Here is a 16745-nt window from a genome sequence, read left to right on the forward strand (position 1 = left end):
TTCTAATTAGTGCCGGAAATGAAATACATTCTCAAATGCGGCACGGTTTTCCCATATTAAGTGAAGTTGTAGGATTGGATCCCAGCTAAAAATAATGGATGAGGTACAGAGAAGTACATATCAGGAGGCGTTGGTGGTGTCTCATTTGCTGCAGTTGGCACCTGCATCAGACTAGAATGTTGCACTGGGTCACCTAGGGACATGAATGAGACGAGACAAGAGGAACGGTCTGCACACCTGCTGATAACCCATTAGAATAACGCAGGATAATCCCAATGACTGATTTTCACCAGGGACTGAGGGTTTATTTTTTCTGCGTGTGCCCTTTGCAGTGTCTGCTTAAGATGGTCACCTGTAATATTACTTTACAAATTGAAATGGAAGAAGTAAACTATAAATAAATGGCGGCAACTGACCCACCCCTCTTATCTGTGGCAAGATATGCAAGCATACAGTATTACAAGTCTGAGTTTGAAGCGAACAGTTGGAAGATGTACTTGATGTGTGTGCGTGTGTAACCTAAGACCAGCAATGTGTGTTGTCACTAATAATGGGGAATCAAACTAATTCGCTGTAACTGTGAACATTTTGCAGTGACGCCAGAAGGAGGCACAGTTGAACATCACAGTATCACATGCTTCAGATAGCACAGTGTAGCTACTTTACCGTTTATAATTTACATAGCAGCTGCTGTTCCACATCTACAAACTGAACATCATGAAGATATGACACTTTATATGCAGATCAGTGATGTGTCATCAGTTGTTTTAATAGGTTCGCTAATGGTTTGGTGACCATTCCATTCGTCGACCGTGACATTACCAATGACAAATCTGACCTTTGGAAAGAGAGCATTGAAAGTAAACTTCAACAAGGCTGTAATTAATGAAGCTGCCACTTTGAAAGTGCTCATACAAGTAATTGTGGACTCTAATTTGTATGAATAATGGTTAAACAGTTAAAAAAAACAACAACACATATTTTGCAGCATTGCTTACTGAATGAAAGGAAAATCTGGTGGTAAATTTACATATATAATATGACAAGTTGGATCAAACCAAAATTTTTTTTATTGCTCACCATTTTTTTTTAAATAAACATGACTAACGATCGCAACCTAATAAGATATGTGCGGTAAAAAATTACTCGGGATAGTGGCAGGCCTGGCTATGTTACACTTGCTGTCCATTGTGGGGCGCCAACTAACCAGTTCCTCACATTTTTTTCGTCTTATGTTATATCCGGTTATGGCAAAGGCACGGGAGTGAACTTTGTTACTAAACATTTGTTTACGGTAAGCATTAAACGGAATATCAACTCAGCACATATCATCGGGCGCATTATAAGTGATCTATGGCAAGCTAATATTACTTTATGAACGACGCAACAGAGTCGATATCGTCAATGGTGGTGAGAATTTGAAAAAACAAAACAAAACAACAAGCTTGGATCAGTATTTCATTTATAAGCATTCTAATGTATTGTATCGAACGTATATCGAATAAAGTACCCTTTGTAATAAAAAAAACATAAATGTAAATATGTAATAATAATATAACTTTTTCCATAGATGGCAGCTGTGGCTAATAGAGCAATAGGAGCTATTGTAGGATCAGCAGTTGCAGATGCAGCAGGTAGGCTAATGATTTTACAGTCTGTAATTAGATGCTTATATTTTCGTCACGCTCCTGCTTTTTGTTTATAATAAATAAATAAAGCTTCTGTCTTTCTGTTCAGGTGCATCAGCTTTACCAAAATGTCAGTAATTCAATCTCATTTGTTGGACATTAGCATAATATCAACCGAGTATGAACCGAGTGACAATTATCATTTTCATTATAAATCATCTAATTTGTATTTAACATTACCTCTCTGTTTGTCCTCCGGCATTTGTTTTATGGGAAGAGTGGAAATGCGAGGACAAGATGGATAATATTTTTTTCTGCCATTTATTGATTATAATATTCTGAATAAGAGATTCTCTGGATTCAGAGTAAACTCACCCTGCCAGGCAAACATTCACAAAATGAGACAAACCAGTCAAGGCTAACGTTCTTCGATTAACCCTTTTATTTTTGTCCAAACATTGCACTGTCACAGAAAGATTTTTTATTTTTTTTTCATAACTGCAAGTCATCTTATGGTTGGCTAGATGATGGTTTCCTTGCTTTGGCTGCATTTGCATGAACTAGCAAACTACATATCTTAGCTGCTGCATTTACATAAAATAGCAAAACACCTCTCTTTTTTTTTTTACTTGACCCGGAACTGACGGAAGAGTCTACACTTGTCAAACTGGCATATTTTTCTTTTGCTGCGACCCTTGTGAGGATAAGCGGCTACAGTTAATGGATGGATGCACAGTTTCATACTTCTGCTGCTTTTACCTTATGGTGTTTAAACAATATCATAATAAATGGACATTCATTTGCCATGTGACATATAGCTATTATACTGTATTTGTTCAAACATAGCATGGAATTAAATGATTGGGGGTTATATTAGACACATTAGAAGGTGCAACAGATGTTATGGTCAACTGGTGTGTTTTAGAGTAAAGATTATGATTACCCTTGGAATCAATGATTTCTATAAATTTGTCAATACAAAATGCCACAAATTTCTACTCAAACCTTGTTTTTCTGCTTTTTATGACTTGTAACTCACAGCGCAGCCTCTCCACTGGGTCTATGACCTCCAGAAGCTGCGCGAGATCCTGGCTCACGAGCCAAATCCGGAATTCCACAGGGAATCAGCGAATCCCTTTTACAGGAGACAGACGGGCCAACAGAGCTGCTATGGAGACCAAGCTTATGTCCTGCTTGAGTCTTTGTCTGAATGTGAAGGTAGGCTCTTATGTTGCGTCGCACTTATTAAAAGCCACATGCATACCCAGCATAACTCTGTCAACATTTGTTTACAACAATTGAAATGTTTACATCCATCTAATTTGTCACATCTCCATAATCAGGTCTAAATGTTGATGATTTGACACAGCGCACGCTAAAATTCTTTGGGCCTGGGTCAGAATATGACACGCCTGTCAATGATCCTTACAGGCCGAAAGGCGGTAAGAAGATATTCAAATTTGGGGTCATGAGCTTAATGTTTTTTACAAACAAGATTCACAAATTTGCTGATTCTCGTCTTCACGATGTTGTATATTTTGTTTTCAGGACCCAGACCTCAGTTGCCCATCGAGGGACCGTGGAGACACGGTAGTTTAAAAAGCTTCCTGAAGAATGTGGATTCTCACAAAGAGGAGACAGGTGAAAGAAGCTTCTCTGACTCTTAGATTGAAGTCACGGGATGACAGAACAAACAAAGAAAAAAAAACTAACCAAGCTCCTGTATTTTCTACAGGTTGTGAGACTGACTGCCAAATTGATGGAATAGCTAAACTAGCTCCCATAGTTGCTTTTTACGCAGGGAAGCCAGACATGTTGGAAAAGGTTGAACAGGCCATTCGAGTCACACAAAACAATGACGCATGTGTGGCAGAGACTTTGGCAGCTGCCAGGTCAGTATCAACTCCATTATTATTATTGTCATTATTATTACATATTTTACTGTAATTTCTTTGAGACTAGATTTATTTATTAACATGACTCTGCCTGGGGTCAGATTTGTGGTGTTTCTGTATTAGTCAATGAATATTACGTTTAAATCTCTTTACTCATTTAATCTAACGACACATGAGTGGCACACAGGAGTGTGTGGATTGGGAAAAAAAAACCATAGATATGTGTTAGGTTTAAGCAACCTAGAACATTTAATAAACAACAATCAGGAGGAAGACAACAGGGTTTTCTTTCTTGCAAGAAGAGTGAACAGGAACCTGACCTTCTCAGATCTCCTTCCGGTCTGCTTACAGATCCTTTCCGCTCCCTATTTATTCATTTGGGATGGCCCTAGGTACGAAAGCCAATGCTGCCCTAAAGGATTTGGGGGAGTGGTCTTGGCAACAATGCAAACAATCAATTTGTAATAGTGGGGGGTGTAGGTGGCCTTCCATACTATGATCTTCTTTATCAGAAACACAAAGACCAACCCCCATGCTTTGTCGGGGGTGCAGGTGAGAGTCCATGCTGTTCTGCCCTTGGAGACGTGTCGTCTCCTCACATGCGCTTCGCCAACAGAAAATATCCATGTCTCCAGTTCTAATATACATGTTGCAAGAAAAAATATGTGATAACCTAGATACAGTTACACTAAAAATATGTGTAATATAAAATAACATCCATCCATCTCTTTTCTATAGCGCTCGTCCTTATTAGGGGTCACATAAAGAAGTGTTTGGCTGCGTGATCATGATTCTTGTGTTCTCTGACAAATGGATCAAAAAGTCTGCTTTTCAAACATGGTCTACTCATTTATGGTGTGTATTTTAAATTCTGGCAGCAGATTAGTTCCATTGTGTGTAATTATCTTACAACTACCAGTTTTGCAGGGGTCGTGAAATGCCAGGCAGATTATGAAGTGTTGCCCTGTAATGCCCAGTATTGTCAACTCGCATAAATAATTGAATAATTTTAACAGTATGAATATTTCATAGGACTTATACAGTACTATGTGTGTTTTCCTCAGGTTCCTAGAGCATTTCATCCTAAATGGTCCTGATCCAAAAGCTTTGGAGGCAGTTCTTGGTCAGCTCAATGACCCAAACAGAAAACAACCACAAGATTTGGACAGGGCTGTCATTGGTGCGTGGGCTTTATTATTTCGGTGCTGCGTCAAATTTATTGACTCATTCAAACAATCGTCACTGTCAAGTTGGTATAACATGTACAGTTAGATTGATAGGTGGTTATTTTTTTGGGCTAGGGCATATTCTTCAGGTGAAGGAGAATTTATCCAAAAGTCCTCAGGAAGTTATTCCAGCCATCTACCCCAACACCTGAGGTATCAATCACATGGCTTACTTTAAACCGGCAAATATCAGTTTTTTGTTTTTGTTTTTTTTTAATATACGAATGCTGATCTGAATTTACTTTCTACAGGTTTGCCAGGTGCGTTCCAGGCAGCACTACATGGAGTCCTGACAGCCAAGAATTATCAACAGGCTATCAGAGAAACCATGCACTGTGGGGGATGCACCTGTAGCAGAGGCTCCTTTATTGGGGCTTGTCTTGGGGCGCAGGTAGGACAAATTACTCATTTTGTATGAATTTTCAAAAATGTCACCATAAATGTACATAGATATACACAGGGGCATAGCCGCAGATTTTTGTGTGTAATGGCCAGTGGTGACATGCACAGTCAGGGTTTCATTACATAAAATAAATACTTTTATCACAGAAATTTAATTACGCAGGTAATATAATTTAAAAGATAAAGAATTCATATTCTATTGCAGCAATTCAGTTCTGGATTGTTCTCATTCTTTTCCCTTACCTACAAATATATTTAACATACTTAGACATGAATCTTGAAAGTTACTTTACAGGATATTTTCAATGTCTTTTTTTTTCTTCTTTCAGCTTGGGATGGAGGCTATTCCAGTGTCCTGGGCTTCTAAAACCCAACGATATGAATCTGTGTTAAAGCATAGCATGAAGATAACAAAGCATCACTAGTTTTGTTGTTTTGTTTTGTTTTTTGTCTCTCAAACACCCTTGAAGACCATTCCTGGAAACAGTTGACCTTTCACAGAGCATTCAATGAAGGTTCTTGTCTAAACAGTTGACAAGAGTTGGATGTTTTTGTTTCTGTAAAAGTTTAGTTGTTGCTTCGGTTGTTCTTCACTGTGGTTTGTCTAACAAAAACAACAAAGATGAACGTTGATGAAAGCTGTGATTAATGTTTTCATTTGAAGTTTATTCACTGATCTGACTGGTTAATTGATTTGCTTTCAAAAGGATATTACATTTGCAAACTTACTTTTCTTACTTACCGTAAGTATTTTCAGGATTGGATGCTGTTTCTTTTCCTTGAATTTCATTTAATCTAATTGATCTGTTAAAAAAAAAAAAAAACTTTGGGCTCATATTTCCTTTCAGGCTTGCTATATTTCTCATTGATGAAATAAATAAAAGAACAAACATCACTTGATTGACGTTGATTGACAGTTTTCCATGGGGTAAACGACATTTGACCATTCAAACAGAACCATTAAGATTCAATCACGTTTTTCGTGTCTGCTGTGCAATGCTGTTCTCAAGGCCAACATTTTAAAGAACTTGCAAAAGATTTTAGTGTCAATAAATTCTTGTACACACTTGTTCAGGTTTTGAGGGTTAAATATTTTAGCAGGAATAATCAATGTCTCATTGAGTGACACTTGAGGACGTGACAAAATATTTAGCCATACCATTGGAATTGTTTTTAAAGTTTCTGATAGGTTTAATGAACTCCATTGAAAGGCAAAACAACTAAAGCAGTAACCATTCTGTTGCCATTACTGGCCAATAAAGTACACCCCTTTGACGTTAATTCCATTTCTTGTTTAAACGGAATCCTCAAAAATCTCGTGTAGCTTGTATTTATTATTAATTAATAATAATTATTATATTAATTGGGAGAAGTAGTGTATGGTACGTATGGTAGGTAATAACACCGTCACTGGGGAAGAGCAGTGGTTTGTATGATGTTTGACTGGTTTTAAAGAATGGAGACCAAGTGCTGATTACTGTAAGTATAATTAAGTCATAAATAACCAGAACACATACAAGATTAGAGTCAAAGAGAAGAGGAAATGGAATACATAAGTTACTTCAAGGGTAGTTGAGTGGCGGCTCACAAAACTGCATAGACTGCAGTCCCTTTGTTATTCCTGCACAGAAGGGGGCAGCAAGCGTCTAAGAGACGCAATTCAATAGAAAATTAAAAGGCGAGGAAGAATTTGTGCTACCTCGGCCACCGTAGCGGTTTCTGACGCCATTCTTGATTTAGTGGGGGGTAAATATTTGAGCATGGCAGGTAAAGGTGGAAAACAGAGAATTTCAGGTAGAAAAGGTGGGTGTGACCAAGATGAAGAGGAGCCCCAGTTGCAGGCCGTTTTAGTCGCTGACAGCTTTAACCGGAAGTTTTTCCCGGTGACCAAAGACCAGCCGCGGGTAAAGGAATTGTGCAGAGCTAACAGGATTTCTACCAACAGCTAACCATGCCGCCAAACATTACGGGGTTTCTGTCTTCTAATACAACTATGCATTTATTTACACTTGATACTTAATCGCGGTGTTAGTTTTGTGTAGTTGCAGTAGTTCATTGTCCATACGGCAGTGATGTAACTGGCCATCTTTTGGTGACAGGCTTTGCTGCCTCTGGGCAATGTTGCTATGATCGATTACACTCTGGAGTTCCTCACATCCACGGGGGTCCAAGAAACACACGTGTTTTGCTGTTGGATGGCTGGCAAGATTAAGGAACACTTGCTGTAAGTATCATTATAAACACTATACATTGAATCTGTGAAAAAGTGTTACCCTTTGTTATGTTAATTCATCTTGATTTTCATACCTGTCAGGAAATCTAAATGGTGTCGATCGACCTCTCCAAACAAAGTCAACATCATCACTTCAGAACTGTACAGATCCTTGGGGGATGTGCTCAGGGATGTTGATGCAAAGTCCCTTGTGCGCTCTGACTTTTTGCTTGTCTATGGAGACGTGGTATCCAACATTGACATCAGCCAGGCACTGCTGGAGCACAGGTAATTAATACTATTATCTACAATGCTGTGAAAAAGTATTTGCCCTCATCGTCATTACTGTATTTTTGCACATTTTTAACTTAATATTCTGTAGTTAGGCAGTGATGCTTTAATGCACCACATGAAAGCTAGCGCTATCCCCATCACACTGAGAAGAAGTGGTATCTGGTAACTAGATGATGTTGTTTTACTTAATGAGTGATATTTATGTGCTTTTAGGCAGCGACGAAAGATTGACAAGAACATCTCCGTGATGACAATGCTCTTCAAGGAATCATCGCCGGGTCACAAGTCTCGCTGTGAGGAAGATGATGTGATTGTTGCCATGGACAGCAAGAGTCAGCGAGTTTTACACTACCACAAGACACAAGGCTTGAAGAAGCTTCATTTTCCAATGGTAAGTTTTTTTTTTAATCACATGAGATGTCACTTCTATTTTTATACTATATAAAGATGCATGACAATCAAAGAATTCAACAGCGCTCAGCAAGGTACAACACATTTAGAAGCCAGCACAAAATAAACCACAATAATTAATGCTGGTGTCAACTGAACCAGCATTATTATCTCTGTAAAGGCAAAACATTTTATAAAGTTTGATACTGGTCTTAATGTTGTGGCTGGTTAATGTGCATTTCTTTGGGTTGACTACTGCGCTACTGTAACAATGTATTTTTTCCAAAACATGTATAATAACAAAATTACTGCTGCAATTGCAGAATATATTCCATAGTGGAAGTGATGAGTTTGAAATCCGACATGACCTCCTTGACTGCCACATCAGTATTTGTTCACCACAGGTAAAACCTTTCCAGTGATCTGTTCTACTTTAACTGTTGTTTAAAAAAAAAAAAAAAAAGGTTGAAAACATTTCTTTGTCTCATATTTTAGGTTGCAGAACTCTTCACTGACAATTTTGACTACCAAACGAGAAATGACTTTGTCAGGGGGATTTTGGTCAATGAAGAGGTAATAAACAGCAATTGACATTTTATTTAAAGCACCAGTATGAAATGATTAGGAACATCTTGGGTTGTACACTTACATTTCTCAGTTTCAGGGGTTAAAATGTCAACTTCAGTCTTGATGTAAAATTTGCATGTTCTTTCCAAGCTTGTGTGGATCTATGTGTAGTTTGGTTTCCTCTCACGTTCCAAAAACCATCCAGTCTTTGAAGACTATGCTTAGTCCACCAAGGTCAATGTAAATTAGGAACGGTTGTTTGACTAAACCTCTGATTGGCTGTACACATAGTCAAAAACAAAGTCAACTGGAGTAGATGCCAGCTCAACCACAAATTTAATGAAGACAAGTGGTTGAGAACAGCGCTATTTAACATTTACGTCAATACCACCCAAAAACAATTGCATCTTCAAGTAGCTCTAAATTGACCATCATTAAAAATTCACAAGTGTGTTAGATTTAAATATTAATAAAAACTGAGATAGGGGTTCCACTGTATATCTTAAGTTGTAATATTTTTCAAGGAATAAAATCCAAATTTTCTGCTCGATATTACACTAAAGTAAGCTATAGTATTATGTCATAATGTTATGAGTAAAAAATAAATTATACAGCATATTTGTGATATGTGAGAAATAGCACATTGTAAGAAAAAAATATCTGAGATCAAGACAAAACAATACAACTAAAAAAAAAAAAAAAAGCATAGTCCTTTACAAAATTCCCTCAAAACTAAATCTCTTTTGTTTAATCTTCCTCAGATCCTGGGGAATCAGATACATATGCACGTCACCAGAGATGGTTATGGTGCAAGAGTGTCCAACTTGCTCATGTACGATTCCGTGTCCTCTGATTTGGTGAGACGGTGGGTCTACCCTCTCACCCCCGAAGCTAATTTCACAGACCAGAAAGGATGGAGCTGCACTTACTCCCGCCACAATGTCTACCGTGGGTCAGGGGTCACCCTTGGCCACGGCAGTCAGATGGAGGAGAATGTTCTCATTGGCTTTGACAGCAGCATAGGAGCCAACTGTTTTATCTCCAACAGCGTCATTGGTAACAATTGCACTATAGGTGAGTTTCCCTGCAAAGCTTATATAACACTCACACACGCACACACACACACAACTTGAATTTATTTATTTATTTATTTGTGTGTGTGTGTGTGTGTGTGTGTGTAAGGTGACAATGTAATTCTGGACCACGCCTACATCTGGAACAATGTTCAAATCGGTGCCAATGTGGTGATCAGTCATTCTGTGGTCTGTGACAAGGCTGAAGTCAAAGAGGGCGTCAAACTTAATAAACAATGCGTCCTGGCGTACAATGTAAGTAACATTTATTGTCCTGATTAGTCATGGAACATTCACATATTTATATACACAGAATGCAGGTGAGTTGTGATTGGTCGTTTTCTGATCCAAGCATCTGTGGCGGCATTTTCAGTTGACAGCATGTGACAAAATGGCCGTGCACTGAGGTGGATAAAACCGGGTCGATTTTGCTGCTTTATTCATAATCCAAAAGTGATATCTTTCAGAATACTAAATTTAGACTATTTGGGTTGTATAGAAAATATTTGTCTCGAAAATACTGAGGTTGACCATTTGAAATGTTCGTGGGTATGCGTGATGACAGAACTTCACTTTTTTCCTTGTTTTCAAGGTGGTGATCGGGCCACACATTTCGGTGCCAGAGGGCACGGTGGTGTCCATGCATCATCCAGCAGAAGAGGAGGAAGACGACGATGAATTTCTTGGTGATGACGTCGCGGTGGGCCAGATCAAGGACAAAATCAAACAGAAAGGTGTGCCTTGCAAATCGGTTAATCCCAACTGTGGTAGAAGTGAGCTGTAGTTAGTTTTCTCTGCAGCTTTTAATCCCACTGAGGTTGGGGCAGAAGGACAAGGCTACGTCTGGAAAGCCAGCAATCTGGATGACACAGATGATGAAGAGCTGTCACATTGTCTATGGGGTAGGATAACAACCAAGTTTATTGTTTACTCAGGTGTGGCACATAAATTGACATGTACAATAATGCCAATTCCTTAAAATAGTTTTTTGTTGTCCAAGGCTTGACGCTAAATCCAGATCTTGAGAGCGAGAGTGAGGACAGTGAGCCTGATGGACCTGACGATCCAGTGATACCTTCCCCTGAGATGGATGACGCTAAAGGTGAGTCAAATGACCAAAGCCTGGCTAAGTTGTGTTGCTGCCATCTAGGGGCCAACAAAGGAAAGCTTATTTTGTTTTTTTATTTTGTTCCCACGTGCTGGGCTTGTTTGATCCCGAGCTCTTGCCCTACCTATTTGCCATGGTAACTAAATTCATCCTCATCATTGGCCCAGCTGTATATGGGGTAGGGTGTCCAGGAAAAGTGTGCCAAAAATCGATTCACAACAATCAAAATGCTCGCTTAGTACGATTCCGAATCCTTATGAAATGCCCCACTGCAAACTTTATGAATTACAAATAATGAAACAAATCTGCTTCCTGCCATTATCTGTGTAACTAGGCTGGATGCGCATTGCCTAAGAAGAAACAATTATATCATGTCACACACGCTAACTGCATGCTGCATGGATGTCAACACAATGCCCGTAGTATGCTTTTATTGTGATGTTGGGCTTTGCAGCGGCATTTGCTACCAGGTAGCATTTTTTACCTCGCAACTTCCAATTTCAATGCCAACTTACCACGTCTCTCCACTCATCATCACATAACCATAAAAAAATCCTATTCAAACACTCATTAAGTCAATTCCGTTGTCATAGAATGATAAGACACAAGTGTCCAACATCAGCGCTAGCGCTGGTACATTCAAATACAGTTGGACAAATATCAAAGTCAGACAAAAAAAAAAAAGGTCCTTTCTTTGAATGAAACATTAACTGCAAATATAAGTAAAATGTTGGCTTTCTACTAATCTATAAAAGTTGACATATTTCAAGAAAGATGAATGAAATGAAACTGTTAATTGAAATGAAACGAAAACTGTTAAATAACAATAACAAAACAACTTAAACCTGCAGTGTTCCAGAAGGAGGTGCTGGGCACTCTGCAAAGAGGCTTGGATGAGAATATCAGCTGCGACCACCTGGTGCTTGAGATCAACTCTCTCAAGTAAGTTGTAAGAGCCTACTGAAGTTCTCTCTCTCAAAGCCATCAAGTTTAACAAGCGTGTAACTTGTCCAGGTACGCCTACAACATCACGCTACAGGAAGTGATGCAGATACTAACTGCAGTGCTGTTGAATCTCCCGTTGCAAAATCATGCATCGCAGATCACCGCATCTCAATATGTGACTGGCCTTCTCCCGGTAACGCTGCTTTTCAGGGACAATTAATTCCGAATGGACCAGAGTAGACACGCCTCTCTCAATCAATGAATTTGTCACAGTACTTTTGGGCATACCATACTATAACAATACCCATACTGCATAATGGATGCATAAGTGCCAATATTTTTAAATGAAATGTTTTGGCATTTAATCGCCCATATTTTTTTTGGTAATCATTGTTAGGTATACTTTCGATTCCCATTTTTTCACACATCTAATCCCAGCAACCATCCTGAAGGTTGTTTTCACAGTGACACATCTACATACATTTGAGTACAGTGTTGTCATTTTTATTCCGAATAAAAAATGTGCCGTAACAATACAAGAACTAACACTTGAACAACCTTCATTCTGTCTATGGTTTAAAATCAACCGTTGTGTTCCTCTTTATCAGACAGTGACAAGACTTAAAAACTTTAAAATTCAAAAAATAAAAACTTTAAAAACATTTCTAAGAGGTTAGACCTGACATGTTTCAGCGTTATCTTTCACGTTCTTCAGTGTGTCACACGATGGTCCGTGACTCGTCTGTCAGCTGATGTTTCATGGAGCCGTGACTCACCTGTCAGATTTTTCGACAGGAGAGTCACGCCTCCGCCTCCATGAAACATCAGCTCACAAAAAGACAGGTCACGGACCATCATGTGACACTGTGAAGAAGGCCAAAGATTGCGCCAAAACATGTCAGGTAAAAACCCTTATTTTAATGTTTTAAAGTTTTTAAGTCTTGTCACTGTCTGATAAAGAGGGACACAACAGTTGAATACAAGAACAAAACTTTTTCAAACTCCCATAAATTTTCTGTGAAAGTGCCGTGTTGTCATCACATCCGTAAAGACTCCATTTGCCAGTGCACTACAGCAGAAGTGGTGGCCCCTAACAGATTGTGTGGTTCTTCTGTCAGTTATTAGAGAGATGGGCACCAGTGTTTAAGAACTACGTGAAGAGATCACAGGACCAACTGGATTGTCTGACTGCTTTCGAGGAGCACTTTCTGGAGCAAGTCGGTCACTGGCCCGCCATGTGCAAGGTAAGGCTCATCTGCATGATGTCATTCTCGCTCACATAGTGGGAATACTTGAAGACATAGTTCCCTCTGTTTGCTTTTTAGATTCTTATGAACATGTACCAACTGGAGATCCTGGAGGAGGAGATGATTCTGCGCTGGTTTTCTCATAACGTCACGTCTGACAAAAGCAGACAGCTCCGGAAGAACCAAGGGGTAAGTGCCCGCATTACACCAAGTAAGATTATAAATGGGTGACGTACTTCTAATCTTTGGAAATATGAATGGATATGAACCTTTTTGGATCATAGATGATCACAGCAATTGGACTATTTCATTGCATCCCAATAAAATAAATGGATATTTTTATTGTAATTTGATGACACTTTATTGAACGTTTTTCTTTTCTCTCCCTAAAGCTTCAGAAGTTCATTCAGTGGCTGAGGGAGGCTGAGGAATCATCAGAGGAGGACGGCGAATAATCCGTCAGTTTTAACGGTCAAAGCAGACGTGCCAAAACTTGACGGCTGACCTGCACTTAAGCTTCCTTTATCAGCGCTGTACAACTGACATCCATAATTATTTGTGCCTTGAATGGAATTATACAAAAGGCGTAGGCTCTTGGACCGCTTGACAAAAGGTGGCAACATCCATTTCTTTCACTAACAGAATTCAGGTTTTGGAAAGTGTAAGATAAAAAAAAAAAAAAAAAAAAAAAAAAGACTTCCACATCACTGATACCATTTTAATTTTAAACCAACTACACCTCATCACATCATACAGATAAAAACATTATCTGAGCTGTAATATAAATGTAATCCTTGCCCCTATAAATTAAAACAAGCAAAAATTATGAGTCAAAAAATTCCCCGTGGTCATCCTTTTTCACTTGCCCGATGACTTTCGTCAGATGTCCATTCATAACGGCAAACCTTTCACATTTTAGTTTGCTCAAATAAGTAAATATGGGCAAATGGATTTTAGTTTTTAGGAAGCAACTTCATTTAATTTGCAGGGGTACCCTTGATTAAAAACATGAAATTCCAAGTGAAGGTAATGGTCGGGATTTATCTAAATAATTGGGACACCTGGCTGTTTCACTCAATTGGGAAAACATTGGGCCACAACAATAATGGGCTTTCTTGTGAAAGATTTTGTGTCATGTTTGTGAGAATTTCTTCTAACCATTCAGAGAGCTGGCTCACTCGTGTACTGTATTTGATTTTTAAATGAAGAACTCAAATTTGGATGTATGTCTTGATCCCTGATGCAATAATAAGGGTGCGTTTTGCAAAGAGCGAAAAATTCCCCGAAAATGTGATCCTATTTGGATCTATTGTCTTTTCCCATCGTGTCATAAATCACACTGGCTAGTACGGAGGCTCCAATGATGCCTGTTAGAGCAGTCAGCGTTTTCCACATGCTGGCTGATCGCTCGTGCCGCTCGATGAAGCTCTTGTAGTCAGTAGGAACCAGGAGGTATTCTCTGCCATCTTTCGGGGGCTGCAGCCTCCCGTGGCCTCCTTCCAGAACAACTTCCCCAAACACAGTCAGATTGCTCCCTACACGCAGCATTTCTTCAGTCTCCTCCATTGCCACCGCTCGCTCCCCGCTGATGCCCTGCAAGACCACATTCACCAGGCCCTCTTCGGCTCGTCTTACTTTGTGGTAAATCCTCTCCAGGAAATAACCGGAGCCCTCTGAGGGCTCTTGCACCCGCACATGGAAGTCAGAGATGTACGAACCAGGACAGATGAGAGAAAAGGGCACAGAGTTGTTGGTTTCTTTCCTGTTCATCGGCCGAGTGCTCCTGGAGGAAATCGCAAAGTAACTGGACAGTAAAGGGACGATGAATTTGAAGCATCAGAATATACCATGTTTTAGAGAGGGAGTTCCAGAATTCTGCATGTTCCACGACTTTTATCTTCTGAAATACACCATAGCATCTTGGAACAAATTTGCTGGTAATAGGCTTTTCATCTGCCTCGACCACACCTTAAAAAACAAAACAATCACACAGAAGGTCTAAGATTTTAGTCCACTAAAAGTTAGTACTAATTAATATTTCCATAAAATTCCCTGACCAATGTTTACGAGATTGCATGCAGTATATGACCCGATTTTAAATGCTAAGGGACAAAATATAAAATCGGACTTAATTGCAAATATATGGTTGTGGTCATGTCTTTGGAGAAAATAAGGGTTTATTGGCAATTCACGAAAGGGGATAATGGTCATTTTGACATTACACTGCAGTAGGTCTTCACGTTTCACATTTGTAACGCACATTTACCTTCTACTGCGACATAGCGTAGTCTCTTGTGGGGAGATGATTTCAGCAAGGTGGCCAAATGATGATCTGGTCGGAATACTGGTATTTCCTAAAACGATTCATTGAGCAACACGTACTTCATTACGCAAACTCGTCAAAAGAAAGGATAGTCTTATGACTCGTCCTATGAGAAAGAGGTGACATACCTTCAGCTTTATCAGCTCCTTTTTCTTCTCCTGGTACAAATGATAGAAAAGGCCTGAACAGGCAAAACTGGATCCAACTCCAATTAAAATCAGGGGGTTTATCGGGAATTCACTCATTTCTCCACTTTAAAAACGCACACGCGGCTAAAATAAAGCAATCGTGTAAACTTACAACACGTGTTTCTTAAACAGAACTAAAAACAATCATTGTAAATAAAATAACACCAGCAAAACTGAGAGTACGCGACGAAGAAGTCAACAAAAGGTGTTTCGCTTCCCTTCCTCGTTCGCGCGTACTACGTCATATTTGAGGCAGCCAATGAGAAAATAGCCAAGTTTCACAAAAACATACGAATGACCAGAAGATGACAGCACTTATCTACCAATTTAAAGGTCACTGTAAAATTTAGACTGTTTGATATTAAAAAGGAATAAACTAAATGATTATAAAAAAACTTACAATTATATGTGTTCCTAACAACAAATAGTATGTTCTAAATATAATCGTATTTTCCTTTATGTCTTCGGTGTCCCTCTACCTTCCGTCATCGTAAACATTACTCCGCTGCTCCGTCAGAGACGTTATTCGAAACCTCGCTCATGCTCCACCCCCCAACGAAAAAAAATAAAGTAAGATTTAGAAAATTATAAAGGACTGACTGCAATTAGCAATCACCTCCACTAGGAAGCATACACACACCTTTTTGATTCAGGCACACTTACCTCTCTAAAGACATTTTTTTTCAGAAATTGTAACATAAATCAAAATTCAAATCGATATATAACAGATTTTCCTGGCTAAAAGCTATCACTTCACAATATGCCTATTAGTTAGTGGAATCCGTCACCTGTTTGCCCGCAAAAAGGCATCCTACAATGCTCTGCTCAACAATGTTTAAGAAATGTATGAATTCAAATCATATTTAAAAAGTAAAATAAAACAAAACATTCTATGCCGGCTTTGTCCGAAAAAGGGGAGAGACACCAAGGTTCTTCTTACTGATGCTTTACTGACTGCACTTGTTTGCAACAGTTCACACCGTAGAACTGACACATACAAAGGAGATGTCAGCTACGGACAACATAACATGCATTTAAACATAAACCAAACCACACATACCACTTTGGGCCGCTAAACAGACAAAGCTGGAACACTTTACGTCGGTGGATACACGCGTGCCGTCGCGTCCGACCCGATGACAGCAGCGTGAATGATTTTCCGGAAGCCCCTTTCGCGACCCTAAATAAACTCTGCAGCTGACGGATTGAAAATCATCCATAAATTAACACTATTGCTCCAGTGGGCT

At 39.2% G+C, this 16745-nt stretch overlaps 3 protein-coding genes across 4 annotated transcripts; 2 read left to right on the forward strand and 1 right to left on the reverse strand.

The window, feature by feature from the left end:
- The first annotated feature begins 1186 nt into the window (after positions 1-1186).
- Positions 1187-6046, forward strand: LOC148414907 (crystallin J1A-like). Of its 2 annotated transcripts, none has more exons than XM_088429533.1 (10): positions 1187-1294; positions 1571-1634; positions 2670-2846; positions 2972-3070; positions 3177-3269; positions 3364-3520; positions 4588-4703; positions 4825-4902; positions 5001-5140; positions 5481-6046. In XM_088429533.1, the coding sequence occupies exons 2-10, from the start codon at positions 1571-1573 to the stop codon at positions 5574-5576; spliced, it is 1020 nt and encodes a 339-aa protein (XP_088285659.1). In that variant the 5' UTR covers positions 1187-1294; the 3' UTR covers positions 5577-6046. The 2 variants fall into 2 exon arrangements, with proteins under 2 accessions (XP_088285659.1, XP_088285658.1); XM_088429532.1 differs by lacking the exon at positions 1187-1294 and adding an exon at positions 1307-1410.
- An 825-nt stretch (positions 6047-6871) lies between these two features.
- On the forward strand, positions 6872-13599 carry eif2b5 (eukaryotic translation initiation factor 2B, subunit 5 epsilon). Its single transcript, XM_088430367.1, has 16 exons — positions 6872-7055; positions 7251-7375; positions 7466-7651; positions 7871-8048; positions 8371-8451; positions 8543-8620; positions 9376-9688; positions 9797-9942; positions 10280-10421; positions 10488-10589; positions 10688-10789; positions 11647-11737; positions 11810-11933; positions 12859-12984; positions 13066-13176; positions 13380-13599. Exons 1-16 carry the CDS (start codon positions 6912-6914, stop codon positions 13440-13442), a joined length of 2112 nt encoding a protein of 703 aa, XP_088286493.1. The 5' UTR covers positions 6872-6911; the 3' UTR covers positions 13443-13599.
- Positions 13600-13691: 92 nt separating this feature from the next.
- On the reverse strand, positions 13692-15725 carry mul3 (mitochondrial E3 ubiquitin protein ligase 3). Its single transcript, XM_088430368.1, has 4 exons — positions 15439-15725; positions 15254-15341; positions 14835-14955; positions 13692-14770 (listed from the first exon to the last, which is right to left on the reverse strand). The coding sequence occupies exons 1-4, from the start codon at positions 15553-15555 to the stop codon at positions 14284-14286; spliced, it is 813 nt and encodes a 270-aa protein (XP_088286494.1). The 5' UTR covers positions 15556-15725; the 3' UTR covers positions 13692-14283.
- Positions 15726-16745: the final 1020 nt, after the last annotated feature.

The sequence above is a fragment of the Hippichthys cyanospilos genome, chromosome 12, assembly GCF_059441005.1.
Source record: "Hippichthys cyanospilos isolate Australia breed blue-spotted pipefish chromosome 12, RoL_Hcya_1.0, whole genome shotgun sequence".
Lineage (NCBI taxonomy): Eukaryota > Metazoa > Chordata > Actinopteri > Syngnathiformes > Syngnathidae > Hippichthys > Hippichthys cyanospilos.

Coding starts and splice junctions, on each gene's coding strand:
- eif2b5 (XM_088430367.1), top strand. CDS start 6,912: ATGGCAGGTAAAGGTGGAAAACAGAGAATTTCAGGTAGAAAAGGTGGG. Junction 8,621..9,375: donor GGATTTTGGTCAATGAAGAG/GTAATAAACAGC, acceptor AATCTTCCTCAG/ATCCTGGGGAATCAGATACA. Junction 10,422..10,487: donor GGACAAAATCAAACAGAAAG/GTGTGCCTTGCA, acceptor TTTTCTCTGCAG/CTTTTAATCCCACTGAGGTT.
- mul3 (XM_088430368.1), bottom strand. CDS start 15,555: ATGAGTGAATTCCCGATAAACCCCCTGATTTTAATTGGAGTTGGATCC. Junction 15,342..15,438: donor AGGAGCTGATAAAGCTGAAG/GTATGTCACCTC, acceptor GAATCGTTTTAG/GAAATACCAGTATTCCGACC. Junction 14,956..15,253: donor ACGCTATGTCGCAGTAGAAG/GTAAATGTGCGT, acceptor TTGTTTTTTAAG/GTGTGGTCGAGGCAGATGAA.